Source organism: Pseudorasbora parva, chromosome 2 (assembly GCF_024679245.1).
Source record: "Pseudorasbora parva isolate DD20220531a chromosome 2, ASM2467924v1, whole genome shotgun sequence".
Lineage (NCBI taxonomy): Eukaryota > Metazoa > Chordata > Actinopteri > Cypriniformes > Gobionidae > Pseudorasbora > Pseudorasbora parva.
In genome coordinates this window covers 10,725,175-10,743,739 of record NC_090173.1, presented here as the reverse complement: position 1 = coordinate 10,743,739, position 18,565 = coordinate 10,725,175, and the positions used below count along the sequence as shown (strand labels likewise).

At 39.8% G+C, this 18,565-nt stretch overlaps 1 protein-coding gene across 1 annotated transcript; it reads left to right on the top strand.

Moving 5' to 3' along the window:
- Positions 1-275: 275 nt before the first annotated feature.
- Positions 276-11,314, top strand: LOC137091609 (nuclear factor 7, ovary-like). The gene is made up of 6 exons (XM_067456215.1): positions 276-696; positions 1,466-1,561; positions 1,921-2,151; positions 2,244-2,266; positions 9,462-9,580; positions 10,078-11,314. Exons 1-6 carry the CDS (start codon positions 532-534, stop codon positions 10,563-10,565), a joined length of 1,122 nt encoding a protein of 373 aa, XP_067312316.1. The 5' UTR covers positions 276-531; the 3' UTR covers positions 10,566-11,314.
- Positions 11,315-18,565: the final 7,251 nt, after the last annotated feature.

The following is an 18,565-nucleotide window of genomic DNA, read 5'->3' as shown; positions in this document are numbered from 1 at the left end:
AAAAATATTTTCATCCATAATTTGCGCAAATAAAAAAAAATGTTCCAACGACTCACAAAAGGTGCAACTCATTTCAATCCAGATTAAATCTGTTTTAGGGACTCATTACAAGGATAAATAAAACTGATAACGTTAAACTGAACCTATTTTAGGTGTGAAAGTGAGAAATCTAATTTGAATCACTTCATCTTTAGAAAAATCAAAACCCAGAGGTCTATTGGTGGATATTTACTCATGCGCCACTAGCGGAACCAAATATCTCAGGAGCCGGATATATTGTAACACCGGACGTGACTGTCCTATTATTTCACTCGTTTCTGCCACAGTGTGACTGTCTCCTCAGTGTCTCGACAAAAAAGAAAATAGCAAACAGCGACCACGAAGAACAAAGAAGAACAAGAGGGATTGTTTTAAAGCTCGTTTCTGATCAGACAGCAGATCGTCGTGGTACTCGTGGCTGTTCGTTATTGTTGAAGCCATAACCAGGAAGTGAAAGTAAAGGTTAGATTGCTGGAGCTCATAATAGAGAAAATGGATTCACGGTCTGTCGAAGAACTTTCTTGCGCTTTACACAGCGAGAAACTGGATTTCTTCTGTCTGGAGGACAAACAGCCTGCGTGTTTAATGTGCAGAGACTCGCAGAAACACGACAATCACACATTCAGACCCATCAGTGAAGTGGTTCCCTCATACAAGGTAGGACCTCTTGTCAAAAAACAACAACAACAAACATTTCAGTTTATCCTGTACGATCTTATTGGATTCTTAGAATCCTATTGGACAGTCTGATTTATTTCAATGGAATTTCACTTTGTCCTGTAATATTTTTAATCTTATTTTTTATTATAATAAATAAACCATTCAGAGTAACCGTGCGCGTGTGTGTTTGTGAAATATCAGGACACAAATGTGTATAATGACATGGGTCTGACACAGGTATTACAGGAGAGGGTGAAATATGAGGACATTACCCATGTCCCCACTTTACAAAATGCTCATAAATCATTCAGGATGAGTTGTTTTGAGAAAGTAAAAATGCAGAATGACTGTGTGTGTGTGTGTGTGTGTGTGTGTGTGTGTGTGTGTGTGTGTGTGTGATGGGTGGGTTTAGGGGAAGGGGCAATGTAGGGGGGTAGAAAATACGGTTTGTACAGTATACAAACCATTACGCCTAAGGAATGTCCCCATATTTCACAATAACAAGTGTGTGTGTGAGAGAGAGAGACCCTATTGGATCCCAGTAAAAATCCTGTAGAAATGATCCTATGGGATATTTATGTGTTGTCTTATAAGACCCACAGATTCTTACAGGACAAGGCAAATATATTTTCATGTAATGTGTAAAGGACAATAAATACAGGTCATAAAGATAACATCACACCCATGAACTCTTGATTCTCTATCATTTTGCTCAACATATCAGTGCATTCTCGTCGTAATATTGTTTTGTTTTGTTGACTTGTAGAAGGAGCTCAGTGCAGCACTGAAATCCTCACGAAGGAAGCTTAAACACAGCGAAGACATTAAAGAGAAGTGTGTGGAAACAGTTCAGCACATCAAGGTGAGTCAAATACTCAACCATCCCAACACAAAGAGTTTAAACACACCTACTGTTTCTTTACTAGGACTATCCACATGTTAGAATAATAGCAAAGTCATCAAAACTATGAAATCATACAAATGGAAACATGGGAGTGGTGTAGTGAGCAAGTCAAAATCATATTTAATCTTTTAAGTCGCCACCTTTTGCCTTGATAACAGCTCTGCTCACTCTGGATGGTCTCTCAAACATCTTCATGGTTTGTAAAGACATTCAAACCCTTTAGATCTTGCGATTAAATCAATCAATTTGTGTCCAGACGTTTGGGCTGATGATGTGCGTTGATTCAGACGATTGAAGTGAATGTGATGTGATTTCAGTCTCAAGCCGAGCGCACAGAGCGGCAGATTAAACAAGAGTTTAAGAAGCTTCATCGGTTTCTCCGAGACGAAGAAGAAGCGACGATCACGGCACTGAGGGAGGAAGAGGAGCAGAAGAACCAGGTAATGCAAGAGAAGCTGGAAGAAATGGACAGACACATCTCAGCTCTTTCAAACACAATCAAAGACATGGAGGAGATGATGACGGCCAACGACGTCTGCTTTCTGAAGGTCTGATTTCACACCATTGATTGAGTTTTTGATTATTATCGATCGATTGATTGATTGAGTTCTTGATGATAAATGCTGTGTTTGTTCTGCAGAAGTTTCCAGTCCCACTGGAAAGGTGAGCGATCTGCTATTGTCTCTCTGGTTCAGAACTAAAAACACACACTATTCACACCCAACAAATACTTTTTTGATATTTTAAGTCATGTAAGTTGATGAAAATATCCTGTTGATTTATTAATTATGCTGTCATATTCATTCATTGTAGTCAAATATACTCTCTTTTAGCTGACAAAAACAAATTGCTACCAAACGTAACATCTGTATAACCAAACATTTTCAAAAATGTAATCATGCATTAATCAGCTGCCAATGTATATTAATATGATCAATATGTCAAAGTACAAACTATCCGTGTACACTGTTAACAAAAACTATTATACAGTTTACTAGTCAGCAATCATGAGCGCCACATAATAATGTGTGATAGGCGGATGAGACCCTAAAAAAATGAGCACCTGAAATAATAGACTCCCACTGATTCAGATTCAGAATGCCAAATGATCTACCTTTCAGACATTACTGTCTGCTGATTTCTTCCTTTTAAATGATCTGCCCTAAACTACACAGATCTGCCCTAAGCATCATAAAGCACTGGAGATTTACTGCTATAATGACCAGAAGTGTATTTGTGTGCTTTGTATGGGGGATCAGCACAGTGGACATAAAACAGTCTCTGCTACAGCTGAAATGGCAAAAAAACAGGAGGAACTGAAGAAGAAAAAATGGTTTTCCATTCAGAAAACCACAGACTTTGGTCCACAGATCACAGATTAGGGCAGTCTCTGTGTTTCTGGGCAGATTAGTGTTGTCAAAAGTACCGACCGCGATACCAAGTCGGTACTGAAATTTAAAGGTCCCATTCTTTGCGATTCCATCTTTCAAACTTTAGTTAGTGTGTAATGTTGCTGTTAGAGCATAAATAATACCTGTAAAATTATAAAGCTCAAAGTTCAATGCCAAGCGAGATTTTTATTTAACAGAAGTTCCCTTTCAAAGCCTACAGCGAACGGCCGGTTTGGACTACAGCGCTGCACTTCCTTCAGGAGTGACGTCACTAGAACCGTTTGTTGACTAACCCTCCGCCCACAAGAACACGCAAATTCGGGGGCATGGTTCTTTTGCTCTCGCAGGTCGAGAATAGCAAGCATTGTTTTTGTAGAGTGTGTTTGTCGCCATGCCATTGAAACGCTGTTATTTTCATCCCGGAGTCAAATCACCTTTGTTTGGCCTTCCCACGGACGCTGTACGTAGAGATCAATGGCTACAGTTTATGGTTAACTCGGTTCCGGAAAGTTATAATCACAATTTAAAACTGTGCAGCACATTTTGCTGAGGACTGCTTCCTCAATCTCAATCAGTTTAATGCCGGATGCGCAGAAAGATTATTCTTAAGAGACGACACAGTTCCCTCTTTGTCTGGAGAAGGCGTTGTTTATGGACCGTAACCGTTAAGTGTATTTTATTATTTAAGTTGGTCCGTTTAACAGTTTATGTAACTCATGACACAAACTGCAACGCTGTTTAGCTTTGTTAACTAACGTTAGATGGTAATTGAAACTAATCCGAAAAACTTAGCATATAAAAGTGTAGTAATTCATTCAGACACCATCGATTTCATAGAAACTTCATAGAACAAGGAGATCATCAGGCCGTTTTTAGGACAGAGGAAACAGCGCTGTACAGATAAGTCAATTGTGTGTGAAATACTGTGTTTTTTAACACGCAAAACATGAACTCATGTTATATTGCACACTGTAAACATAATCAAAGCTTCGAAAACACGCGAAGAACGGGACCTTTAAGAAATGTGACTCTGTTGAGCTGGAATCATAAACACTAGAGGTCTGCGCGGGGCTGTTTTTTTATGTCCCGCTCTCGCTGGGATTATTCGCCGCACCCATCCGTTTCCGATATATATACCGTCTTTGTTCCAACCATTTGCTAAATTTTAATCAGTAGGGGAAAAAATGTTGCAGAGAAAAAATAAAAATGTAGCCTACAAAAATTAAAGCCTATTTGTTCATTTTTATTCATATTGTCAAAATACAAAATTCGTAACATTTTGCTGTCAACACAGGAAAAGTGTCTGAGAAACAATAAAATACGACATGTCATTCATTACGAGCAAAATATGTAGGCTTCCATCGTGAAATCTGAGCCGCATGAAAAAGACTCCCATACATCAGACTTGCCTAACGTGGCTTTAGCAGTAAACTGACCATTTTTCAGTCCAAGTTTAACGTCCTTCAAGGACAGCGCATCCACACTTAGCTCTGGGCGGCAGTGGCTCAGTGGTTCATGTAGGTTGTCTACAAACCGAAAGGTTGGTGGTTCGATCCCCGGTTCCACCTGACCAAGTGTCGAGGTGTCCATGAGCAAGACACCTAACCCCAGCTGCTCCCGACGAGCTGGATGGCGCCTTACATGGCTGACACCGCCGTCGGTGTATGAATGGGTGAATGTGAGGCAAAAATGTAAAGCGCTTTGGATAAAAGCGCTATATAAATGCAGTCCATTTACCATTTAGCTCTGCCATCCTTATTCTGCTCTGTCAGTCATCGACAACCTGCGCCTGTTCTTTCTGAGGGCTGTATATTTACCACCGATACAGTCTGCACTGAGGACCGTTATGCACAGACCCCCCTAAAAACAATGCATGACGCAGAAAGAATTGATCCATGCATGCAGTGCATAACGGTGCTGAGTGCAGCCTGTATACCAGGTGGTTGATAAGATTAAGTAAAGCGAAAAAATGCTGTTCTGAAAGGACGTCAGGAGCGTGATATTGAATGACCGACCGCTCTCGTTCAAATTACACCAGAGTTACCGACTGCTACCGTGTTTTAGTCTGAAAATTTAAGCTTGCAGCGAAAAATATCTGGTCGGTCCCGCCGGACAGCCGCAGGAATGCAGACCTCTAATAAACACCTCTGGCCATAGTGCTCATGCGCTCATCGGATGTGCCTGTGATTGGCTACAATGATCAACGCACAGGAGTGTTTGAAAGTGTTTTGAGAGCGGGAGCATTTGAAAGCACAAGCAGGCGTCACTGCATTCAATCGCTCCCGTGTGTATCCGTGTAAGCGCTCTGTGAAAAGCGGGACTGATGTGCATTTATTAACAACATGTTTGTAAAGCGCTGGTCATTGTTGTCTCTCACAGACATCTTCGATGAGCGAGTGAGCACAATGGGCAATATGAGTGGTTTACGATCCTGCTCAGCAGCGCTCAGCGTCACATTTTTTACATTTCCGTACCGGTATCGCGGTCGGTACTTTGGACAACACTATAAATATTGTTATGATGATTCGATATTCCCTTTTGATTTCGGTTCACTCGACATTGCGTTAGTAGCTGACGCTATGGGGAAACTCCTTTTATGAAGACACACTGAAGCCTGATTAAGTAACGCCATTGCACTGGTTCAGTCGTGTTTAAGTGTGTGAAATAGGGGTGGGCCAACTACCTATAAAAAGCAGCGCTGAGCAACATTGCTTCTTTATGAGTATATTTCTCCTTTATGAGTATGTCTTGATGTGGTTCATTGCTTCAGCGGTTGACAAATCTGCACCGAGCCCCATTGCTTAGCCTATTCATAACCCATTTAGCTTATGGATGGCCACGGCAGATGCGTTTTCTGCCTGGGCTGCACCAATACAGAAGCCATGAGCCTCAGGACTCTCCGCCTCAGGATAGCCCTTGTTATTGGTGATGCCTTTGCTGGCATCTTGCCACAGCATCCTTCCACCGCCTACTCTGAGCCCCAGAAAAAGAAGCAGCGGAAACTGAGATGGAATTTGATGATTCCAGTGGCGAAATTAAGTGAATTAGTTCCTGCCCCTCCTCAGGAGCACTAAATGTGGAGTGCGACAACTGGGCTGGTCTTAAAGCCCTACAGTGGACTCTACAATGCATCATAGTGACAATTCGGATTTTCCTGCTTTCTCCAGTCAAGCCGTGAAAGAGCAGGCCTCAGAGAAGTGACTAAGATGTGGCAAGCCCCAATCCATTGGCTGGAGTTTGGTCATTTTGGACCAGCACCTGTGCCTGACCCTCACAGACCTCAAGGACTCAGAGAAAGCTGTCCTGCAAAGTGCTCCAGTTAATCATACTGGACGCATTCTTGCTCTCCTTGACTATATCACTTCGTCATTCTGTGCATCCCAAGATCTCGTAGCCAAAAGCCCTATTCGGACTGGATTAGTTTAACATGGGGACGTGGGGGTAAAGTAATTATTACCAGAGGTTCTCTGTGATTTTAGTCCCGCCCGAATGTGCCATCTCGGTAGACATTAAGGACAATGTCAGTAAAGATTACCGAGACTTTTACCTTCTGTAAAAAGGTCTGGAAAAATGACCTCGGGTAATACTAATCCCGTTCGAATAGACCCGCTGTAAAAATGTATGGGAAAATTTCGTCATTTCCTGTTTAAAAGTTTTTAAAAAAGCGCATTTTGCGAACTTGAAGGCGCTTGAAGCATTCGGTTGCGTTGTAGGTGGTGGGACAAATCTGTGGAAAATGTCCGGTATTTTCCGCATATCATTTAAAGCAAAAAGAAGATCAAAAGCACTTATTAGAGGCACAACACATTTTAGCTCTAGGAAAGTGTCTATTACCAACATAATCCAATCAGAATCGTTAGACTGGACCGAACTGTTTATTAAAACACACATATATATTGGAGGCGGAGCTCAGACTGGCGCTCAGGTTGTGTTTGCTAACGTTATAACGGTAACGTCATACGCACATGACGTCAAGGAGGTGCGTAAAGCAAGTTACTCCTCCCACTTCTGCTAGTTTTACTGAGATGTCTTATCCTGTGCGAATTGGCCATTAATATTACAGACGTCCTGAGGTAAAATGTCTTTACCCCCATGTCCCCATGTGAATCTAATCCCGTCCGAATAGGGCTAAAGTGACATCCATTCCTGGAGCACCGAGGTCGGGTAAAAAGCTCAAGAGCTGTGCAATCTGCATATTTTGCCGCTGAGCAGAGCTCGCCTTGTCTGACTGTCACCAGACCAAGCTTTGAACATTGGTCTGGGGAGTCCGCTCTGTATTTTCTACTGCACAAGAGGTGTGATCAACGGGCATAGTTCAAATAGACACTGTACGCAATTGGATTGTCTTTCAACCAATCAGACCACAAGAGGCTTGATCAACGGGCAACGACCCATCGGTTCTCTATCCGTCATCGTGTTAAAACCGTCAGGTGGATAATCTAGTCTGTGATTGGTTCCCTCAAAAGTGTAACAGAAGAAGTCGAAATAAATGTACAGGTTTTCCAGACTGAGTTGCAGGGCGAAATCAAATCGCCGGCAGATCAGGCTGGGTTTACCCAGTATAGAGCTCGCCAACTCTATACTGAATTCATCTTCGCATGAATTCAACGTGTTTTAGACTATCAATGAAGCAAGAGCCCTTTCTACCAGGCGTCATTATGCTCATAAATGGAAAGTCTTTGAAAGCTGGTGTTGCTCACAGAGTGGATCCTTTAAACTGCCCCATTCTAGTTTTTCTGTCTTTCTTGCAGAAGCGCTTAGACGGCTGCCGCACCCCTCAATGCTTTTAAAGTATGTGGCTGTTATGTCTTCCATAGCGAAGTAGATAATCAGCCAGTTGACTTGATTACTTTATTAAGACATAACCTGCCATGCTCTTCTACAGTCCCCTCATGGCATTTGCCATTGGTATTAAGAGCTTAGACAGGCACACTATCAGTTAACAAGTCTTGCATGGACTTTGGTTCAAATGACTGTAGACTGGTGCTGAAACCAAAAAAAGGGTTATGTTCCTAAAGTGCACTTGACTCCATTCAGAGCTGCACGTTTATGTTGAGCGCATCGGACATTTCAAGCTCTCTGATAAGCACTGTGTGTGCTTTTGTGGTCGCACCTAAGGACAGCCTGTTTCAAAACAACAGATATCACATTGAGATGTGGTTGTGATGGCGCTGGCTTACAGCTCAGAAAGCTTGCGATGCCCAATGGGAGTTGAGCACAGTCCACAAGGGGTATGGCTTCCTCATGGGTAAGCTTGAATGTCTATCGAAGACATTTTTTTAGCAGTAGGATTGGCTTTGGCAAATATTTTAGCCAGATTTTATACGTCGGTAAATGCTGATAAAAGTGTGCGGAGAGGACCAACCTGCCGCAACACATATATCTTCAAAGGAAGAAAAGTGGGCCTCAGAAAGAGCCATTTCTCTAGTAGTATTAGCACATACACCTAGAGGTGAAGTTAAGCCGCAATCCTCATTGGCTGCAAAAATGCCACCCAAAGAGACATCCTCTGCTTGGTGATAGCCGCTCCTCTGTTTTGACCACCAAAACACATGAGCAGTTCATCAGACTTATGCCACTGGTTTGTCAATCTAATGCCATTGCCAAGCCAGTGGGGCCGCACATCCCCCTCAGACTCTGTGTTATGTGGAGGAAAAGGCTCCAAAACAATTCCTTAGAGCGAAGTGGGGTCAAAGCAACCTTAGGGGCACGCCACAACCTAGATAATAGTGGTAAAACCTTAGGTAAAACCAAGTAGGGCTAATAATGATAGTAATAAAAAATGCAACACTATCAAATATCATCAGTTGTTTGGGCCGCTTGGTTTAAATAAAAGCTGTTTTTGGACTAACAAGATCAATTCATCAATCCTTTAGCACTTAATACACACTGGTCACAATTGCCTGTTATTTTAAAAAATCCATCCATCCAAGGCTTTTCTTACTTATTTTTTTTTGTCTTGTTTCTAGGTCAAACATCAAAAAAATAAATAAAACAAGAAGTATTTACTAGATAAGCAAAAATTAGAGGTTTTAGAGGAACATAACTCCAAATTAAGTGAGGTTTTGCTTAAAATAAGCAAAATAATCTGCCAATGGGGTAAGAAAAATATTCTTAATTAAAACTGAAAACAAGATTATTTTTCTTACCCCATTGGGAGATTATTTTGCTTATTTTAAGTAAAAGTCACTTAATTTCTAGCTAGTTTTTCACAAAACTACAAACTGTAACTTGTCTAGTAAATGCATCTTAATCGAAGCGTTTTTAGATATTTGGACTTAAAAACAAGGCAAAAATACTAAGTAAGAAAAGCAGTTTTTGCAGTGTATGACAAGGCAGTTTTAAAATAGATTGAAAGACATTAAAGTAAAAACCTGATTGCTGTGAACCACTACAGCTTAACCTAAATTAATCTCCCCCTGACACAAATCCACTGCAGTTCTGACTTCTGAATATTGTTTTTCCAGAGACCAGAGCTCAGAACCGGATCTACAGATGGCTTCTGGATCTTTGATTCATGTGCCACATTATTTGGGCAACCTGCCATTTAGAGTCTGGAAGAAGATGCAGGACATCGTCCAAAACAGTGAGTCTAGAGAAGATCTGTCCTGTTACACACATATTTACAGATTTAAAGATCTCAGATGTGCTTGATAAATTGTGTTCGTAGTTCATAATAATCTGTGTACGGTTTACTCTTTGGGCTCTGTCATACACCCGGCGCAATGCGACGCCAGGAAAGTGTTTTTGCTAGTTTCAGCCCAACCCAGTTATCATTTTCACGTCCTCCAGAGCATTGTTTAAATGGCAAATGCACTCGCAAAATAGTGAATCCTTCATGCTCAAGCGCAACTGGCTTTTAAAGGGAATGGATGAGACTCTGGTTTATTGCATGCTACGCCCAAAACACACCCATGACTCATCAAGAGACTACATATAACCCTTTTAGACCATGTGTCGACCGTTTTTTCCGTAGTTAAACTATCGGACACGCCCTAAATGCACCTTCCGATCCTTAAAACAGGGCCCTTGATCATTATATGAACATCAGAATAAAAGCACCTGTTGTTTGTGTCTCTTCAGCTCCTGTGATTCTGGATCCAAACACGGCTCATCCGTGTCTCATCCTGTCTGATGATCTGACTAGAGTGAAGCAGGGTGGGAACAAACAACTGCTTCCGGATAATCCAGAGAGATTTGACCTCTATCCCTGTGTTCTGGGTTCAGAGGGTTTTAACTCGGGAACACACTGCTGGGATGTGGAGGTTAAAAAGAGCTCACGTTGGAGACTTGGAATAACCACGGCGTCAAACCAAAGGAAGGGAGGTGATTTCTTTAACACTGATGTCTGGAGTGTGCAGTACGGACTGGTTGAAGAGTCTGGTTATCTGGTTAAACAGAAGCTTGACCGTGTGAGAGTCGATCTGGACTATGACCGAGGAATGGTGTCGTTCTCCGATCCTGTATCTAACACTTATCTACACTCCATCACAACCACCTTCAATGACACGGTCTCTCCGTTCTTCTATAGTTTTTTCCCTCTGAGGATCTTATCGTCAGATAGTCAGTAAACGTTACCCGTGAGCTGTAGGTCTGGACCGACCTGCTTTTATCATGTTTCCAGTATTTAATCCATATAACATGAGTAAGAGTGCTGTTGATCTGAATATCAGTACGGCTGTGATTTGGTGATCACATGACTGATATCCAGCACTACAGCAACACTGACAATGTCATATTGCTTTTATGCAACAGATCAATAAACAAGACGTTAATATCAAGCAACTTATCCGGACAGAATATGAGCAGATATTTTGTTCTAAATGAAGCCAAGCAGGATAAAACGCACGAGTCCTGCCTACAACAACTGAGATAAATTAATTAAATACACCATCTGCATTATGCCTATACACCATAATAACTGCAAAGCCATTCGTGGACTTGATAATTAACACTATCAATTACTATAAATGCCCTTCTTTGAGGTGTACCATAAAGCTTACGTGATATAATTTTGGTTAAACTTATGTAACACTTATTTATTTGCCAGACGACAGTAATTAACCTTCAGATTTTCGGAGAGTCTCGGGAAAGCGAATGCACAGCAGCTTTGGCGCCTAAGCTGTGTTGTTATGTGTCATAATTGTCCCAATTTTTCATTGTTTATCTGGCATATGGGGGATTTCATGCACAGGGAAAAGCTAAAGGAGGAAAAAATGTCCAAGAGGAAAAAATGTCCTGCTGCTGCCGCCAGATCTCGATCAGTGAAAATCACGTTATATTTGATACACAACTAAATAGACTGATTCAAGTGGGAGAGAAAAAAGTAATGAGTAATTTTTTCTTAGTATTTCATTTTCTTCATAGGGAAATTAAATGTTTACTAAACTGATAAAGACAGACCTCTACTGTAACTATCTGAGGTTTGTTAAAGTCATCAATTTGCATCATTTCAATGGAAAAATAGGCTATTTTATTTATAATAGGCTACTTCTATTTATTATATTATACTTATTTTTTAATTCTTAATTAAAAAATATAAATGTCCGGCATCATTTAAATTGACAATTGTCATAGTGTTTCTTATTCGTCATCTCCGATTTTAGATAGTGTCATAAGCCGATGTTTTTTAAAGGTGAAGGGTGTAGTTTCCGCGAGACTAGTGGCACCTTGCGGAAATACATAAATATTTAATTTCCTTTTCGTGCGTTGCGCCTCCCCAACTCAAACATCACAATCACAGGTGCTTGTGAAGGCATGTCTCAGGTAAATTTAGGCTATTTTCAATAAAAGGTCCGACATACTTTTAGCTGTGTTGCTATGTGTAAGCAACTGAGAGTAGCTAACACTTTTCAGTTATTTGTGTCACATTTCTCGACATGCATCCCGGCATACCCGGTTAAAGAAGGCACCGCTTGCCACTCCAATACATTTCGTGACCCGGAGTCACAAAAGCTATTCAATTCCACCCACACACACACACACACACACACAAAAACAAAAACAAACAAAAAAAACAATACATACTCCATTTCTCAAAACTGACCTCTTTCTTATATCCGTGACATGAACACAAAAAATATACATAATGAAATGTTGCCAGAGACTTGCCATTGGCTGTTGTATTTGAACAATTAATGAAGCAGGTCTATGCGAGAGTTGCGGATATTTTTAATAGTCAAATACGTTTTTGTGCATTGTCTCATATGCGTTAAATATGAATTTTCAGTTGTGTTATTTAAAGTTACCATTGTGAAGATTAGTGCTCCCGTGAGCTAAACGCTGATGAATCTCATTTCGGTTTGGACTGTCCCATTCCAAGTCGAGTCGATTTGATTGTAACTGGAATCATCTCATGTACTTAACATCAAAACAGAGTCAGGAATAATACAATATTGTAGTCATTATTACACTATTTATTTATTTTCACACACTGAGCCTTAAATTCCCCTTATTAAAAACACACTTTTTGTGCAACTGTCCAAATTAGACCAGTTTAGCAATGACATTGCCTTTAAAAGCTGAATAGCTAGCGTTTTCTTAGCTATTGCAATGTCTGTTTTTACAGAGGGAAGATTGCGACACAAAACAGTCAAGGTTGAATATTGTTTCAGAATTATACAAGAATATTTATATTGCCTTATAAACCATATTTATAACATCAATTAAACTACAAAGCTGGCAATTAGATATATACAGTATAATTCCAAACTAACGTTACACTGACTGTTATTTATTCCTAAAGTAAGCTACGTGTAGGATAAAAGTGAGTGATTTTTGGACACAGGAGTTGGTTCTTGTGCTGGAGTCCACCTGGGGCTATTCAGAGTCGACTCGCCATCAATAGTTTTACAATAATTCAATGGCTGTTTCCATCTAAAAATGCGAATTTAACTTCAACATTGAAATATCGCGTGAAACATTTGTAAATAAAGCACCGTTTCCATCCAGTGAGTCGAAGAGAACAAAATCGTCACTTTCTGATAAACTGGCGCTCAATGTCACAAAGAAACGTAGGAGAAGCCACTGTATATAATAATTTTCTTATGTAATAAATTACTTGTGCCTAAACGCGGTCATGTTATCTTGCTTTGTGAGGCGAATACCCGCTGTTTGGGAATGCAGTCGTGTAAACGGCACCTTATCGAGCGAAATTGAACTCATGTGATGTAATTTTGAACAAAATCAGGCCAAAACAAAGTTCGTTTTGGGGGTTCGAAACGGCTTGCCAAAGCGTAACTTTCTGGAAAAGTTCTCTCCGGCTGGTAAACTCCCATTGGTCCGTGGCGATTGCGTAATAGATGGGTGTGTGTGCGGAGGCGCCGCCTTCTTTTGTGAAGCTCTTTTCCGCTTTATTTCTCCTGTTCAATCCGTGGAGGTCAGACGTCCGCTAGTGAAAACATGAACACTGGAGAGCTGCTTTATAGTAGAAAATGTTGTAATTGTGATGAGATGAGACACTGACACCGTTTTTCATGTTTAATACGGTAAAGCTGCTTGATTTTAAGCAATCTATTGTATAAAGTGCTATATAAGTAAACTTGACGTGACTTTACTTAGAGTGTCAGATTTCAGAGCTCGTGCAAACGTAACCACTTCTGATGACAGACTTTGCTCAGGCGTTTCGGTCCGCTGGTTGGTCCAGTTATGCCGTCCCACCACGCAAAGTCACGTTTTTTTAGATGCGCATCAAGGATTTGATCGGGAAATGTGTTTTTATTGTAGTTTAAGCACATGGTTTCTTCTTTAGCCGACTCATTTAAGCACATATTTTTTTAATGTGCATTTTTGTTGAATTTACGCACATGTTGCCATCCAGCGTGTTGTATGCGATATCCTGAAATATGCATCAAAAATAGGTGTATGGAAACAACTACAGAAATAGTGTTTTATTATTTCAATAGTAAGTGCACTGAATGATATGGAGGCACCCATCCCAATAATGGTGAAAATACTATAATAGGAGTACATCAAGAAGTTGAGTCAAGATCAGTTTTGTTCATATTGATTCGTTTTCTAATTTAGAGAATATTATGTAAAATATTAATTGCAGCAATTGATAAATAGTGTGACGTATCGGTTTTATGTTGCCCTGTGCTCTGAGATATCGGCCATCAAAAAAACAATATCGGTTGACCGATGAGGAATTGTTTCTGATGTGCTCACGTCCGGTGTATAGAGGGTGTAAATGTGTAAATAATAAATGTGTAAAAGTTTAACACAAATGGGATTAAGTGACGCCTATAGTCAAGAGAACAATTGAATGTGGTGGTGGGGTTCATCTTATCCCTTTGCCATGGCAGTCTCGAATGGAGCACTAATGTTTTTTATTACCCGGAAACATTCACCGTTCCAGTTGAAGGAAATGCTTTAAACGCGTGAATCTGCTTTTGTGTTTTGTTCAGAAGCAAGTGGTCGGTTATAATATACTCTCATTCTGTCATTTGAGACTTCAGTGCATTCACACAGAACTGTCTCTCTCTTTATCCATCCTGTGTGTAATAATGTCAATCTCGATCAGCTGATGGTAAGGCCTTTTATGTTCAGTATATTTCTAAACGGTTGTGTTTTAAAATGAACTTTCTTTGCTATTCTGACGTGCGAGAGAGTTTGCTGTTCATATACTCATTGTTTAATTCTAGAGTGGAATTTAAAGGTGCTGTATGTACTTTATTCGACTGTACTAAAGCATAAAAATACTGTGTGTTTGCAGAGATTTAAGAAATATGCCGAGTTCAAATACTTGTTTTTCCCCCCCTGAAAAACAAAGCTGTTCTACTTTGAAATGTGCTTTCTGTCTCAGAATGTCTCTTTTTGTGTGAAAATATCTGTGTGATCCCGCCCTGTGTCAGTTTACCCAATAGTATTTTGTCACCCCGGCTTGCCAGTTGGTGGAAAACACAATGTATTGCAATCTGACTGGGTCAGAGATCACAGATTCTTCCCAACCTAAAAAGCCTCCATCTTAAAAGCTCTGTGACTAGAGGCGTATCAAAACCAGAATAAACCGACTTGCCGTTTAAGACTCCTCCTCGCCTTTGTGTCCTCAATTTGGCAACCAGTGTGAGTCTAAGGAGGAGGGGGCGGGAGAGATAACTCTCCAAAATGTTGAATTTGGCCTGCAGTACCCATTTCAGCCACTAGCTGTCAATAAAGACTACACTGTAAAAAAAAAAGAAAGAAGTTACAGCCTGTAATTAAGGACAATCGACTTGGATGTTAAGTTATTTCAACTTAAATTGTTAAACTGACTTTTAAAAATGAGTTGCATCTTGTTTAACTTATAAAAAAAAAACTTATTTTGATGAGTTTAAACAGTGTATATTTAATTTTTTTGGCCTGCAGTACCCATTGCCAACCACTAGCTGTCAATACTACCAAAGACTACAGATATACAGTGCCCACAGAAAATCATCACCTCCCTTTGAAATAGTCATTTTATTTGCAGTACAGCCTGAAAAAACAAAACTAGGATAACAGGGTTAAAAAGTCACCAGCCCCCTGTTTTAAAATGTTTTACTTTTATTACAGCCATTCATGTTGTTGGATATGTCTGTAGGGTTGAAAAATTCCCAGGTTTTTTAAGGCTAGAAACTTTCCATGGGAATACATTTTGAAAAATTCCTGGTTAGTCTATTTCAAGGAACTTAAATGTAGTTGACAAAAATCTTTCAGCATAATCTTGGCTAAAATAACCTGATATAATGCAATTTCAGTTGAATTGTTTCCTCCTGCATATCCCTCAACACATGCACACAGCACTTCCTGCAGGGCTATTGAGGCCACACACCCTGCATTTCTTGAATCCTGCACAAAATAATGTCAAAACGTCCATCTTGGCAAGGATTCACATGAATTACGTAATTTATGTTTAAAACTTCCTTGTGCTGCAAGCAATTGTGCAACAAAATGATACCATTGTTGGCATTGTAAAAACAAATCCATTGCCTGAGTAAACATTAAGGTGAGATCATTTTTAAAGCAACAATGTCTAAAAATGACACACTCCCTGAAAAAAATTAAATAGATAAAAAATTTCCCCATAACTCACAAAAGGGAGATTTCTCCACATTTTCCAGGTTTTGACTTCCACAGGACTATTGAAGACACACTTGTGTGTGCATTTGAGCCCAAGGACTACATCCAGTTGAGTAAGTTTTGATGATATTGCTTGGGTAAATATACCCATCAGGCATAACATTGACAGTCGAAGTGAACAACACTGATGATCTCTTCATCAGGGGTGGTAAGTAATCAAGTAAAAATACTTTGATACTTAAGTATTTTTTTCAGGGATCTGTACTTTACTTGAGTATATTTTATTTGCATCTACTTTTACTCTTACTCCACTACAATATTAAAGGCAAAGTTTACTTTTTACTCCAATACATTTCCCCATGCCCGCTCCAAGTATTAAGTATTTATTACACTTGATTTCCAAACCGGTCTGGTCGGTCATGGATGATCCAGTCGGGTATAGACTTGGAAAAGCTGTCAAGTCAGGTTTGCCACACTAACGTTAGCTCAGTGTTTCCCCAACTTTTTTATTTTGCGGCACACTATTTACTACACTGTAAAAAAATATTTCGAAAAAAAGTTACCTGGTTGCCTTAAAATTTTGAGTTCATTGAAATTAAAATTTTGAGTTAATACAATGAAATTTTTTTGAGATTCGACAGCCTTTATTAAAATATTATTAAAAGATTTTGTAAGCATATTGGGTAATTATGTGTGTGTTATTTCTGATAACGCAGTGAAACATGCCAAATTGTGCTATTTTCATGATTTATCAGATTTTTTTAAGTGGTTCAGATACAAAAATATTTTGAGTTTCTATTTATTAAACTAATTTCCATCATTGTATCAACTCAAATTTTTAATTTCAATAAACTCAATTTTAAGGCAACCAGGTTACTTACTTTTTTTAGTTAAACCAACAAAAACCACCACAAATTTTTTACAGTGTATGAAAACATCGGTAACATTTTACAATACAGGTGCACTATTATAATTCATGCCTAACTAATGCACGGATAATCATGAGTTAATATATTACTAATGAAGAACTAACCCATTTATTAATGATTACTGCATCAGCAACTAATGGAGATTCTCTATGATTAATTGATTAAGTCATATAAAAGCCACGCATTCCGACTCTCAGTTGTCTGTTTAATTCATTATTAATCATAACAATTGGCAAAATTATAGTATGACTTTACTTGTTGAGGCACATGACTATTAACTAATTGTTATGTAATATGTCATTGTGGTTATGGCTTTTGAATTAATTTTGAATTTGTTAATAGTATCTTGCTCCTCATCTGTTTTATGGAGCTAATGTTATGGAACATGTCTATTTTAAGTTTAACCCCTATACTGCGTTAAGGTGCTTCATTGTCTCTTATTAATTGCAAATCTAACAAATTCTTAATTGCAGTATCTAATCTTATCATTTGTTCAATTAAAGCATTGCATATCAGTCCCAAAAGATTTTATCTGCTTATTGATATTTACAGTTAATTTGAATATTTACTTTTTACTTTCGGTACTTGAGTACGTTTTAAATCGGATACTTTTGTACTTTTACTCAAGTGATGTTTGAATGGAGGATTTTCTACTTTTACTGGAGTATTTTTTATTTAGGTATATATACTTTCACTTGAGTATAACTTTTGAGTACTTTTACCACCTCTGCTCTTCATCACGGCACCTGTTAGTGGGTGGGATATATTAGGCAGCAAGTGGACATTTTGTCCTCAAAGTTGATGTGTTAGAAGCAGGAAAAATTGGCAAGCGTAAGGATTTGAGCGAGTTTGACAAGGGCCAGATTGTGACGGCTAGACGACTGGGTCAGAGCATCTCCAAAACTGCAGCTCTTGTGGGCTGTTCCCGGTCTGCAGTGGTCAGTATCTATCAAAAGTGCTCCAAGAGGACCAGTGGAGAACCGGCCACAGGGTCATGGGCGGCCAAGGCTCACTGATGCACGTGGGAAGCGAAGGCTGGCCTGTGTGTTCCGATCAAACAGACGAGCTACTGGTAAGTGCATTACATACCTGGGGAACACATGCTTTGGGCAATGTTCTGCTGGGATACCTTGGGTCCTCCATCCATGTGGATGTTACTTTAACATGCTCCACCTACCTAAGCATTGTTGCAGACCATGTTCAGCCTTTCATGGAGACGGTATTCCCTGGTGGCTGTGGCTCTTGCAGCAGGATAATCCTCTGGCCACAAAGCAGAAATGCTTCAGGAATGGTTTGAGGAGCACAACAACGAGTCTGAGGTGTTGACTTAGCCTCCAAATTCCCCAGATCTCAATCCAATCGAGCATCTGTGGGATGTGCTGAACAAACAAGTCCGATTCATGGAGGCCCCACCACGCAACTTACAGGACTTAAATTATCTGTTGCTAACATCTTGGTGACAGGTATCACAGCACACCTTCAGGGGGTCTAGTGGAGTCCATGCCTCGACGGTTCAGGGCTGTTTTGTCAGCAAAAGGGGGACCAACACAATGTTAGGTCATGCCTGAGCTATGTATTTGATCTATGGTATTAAAATTTTATTA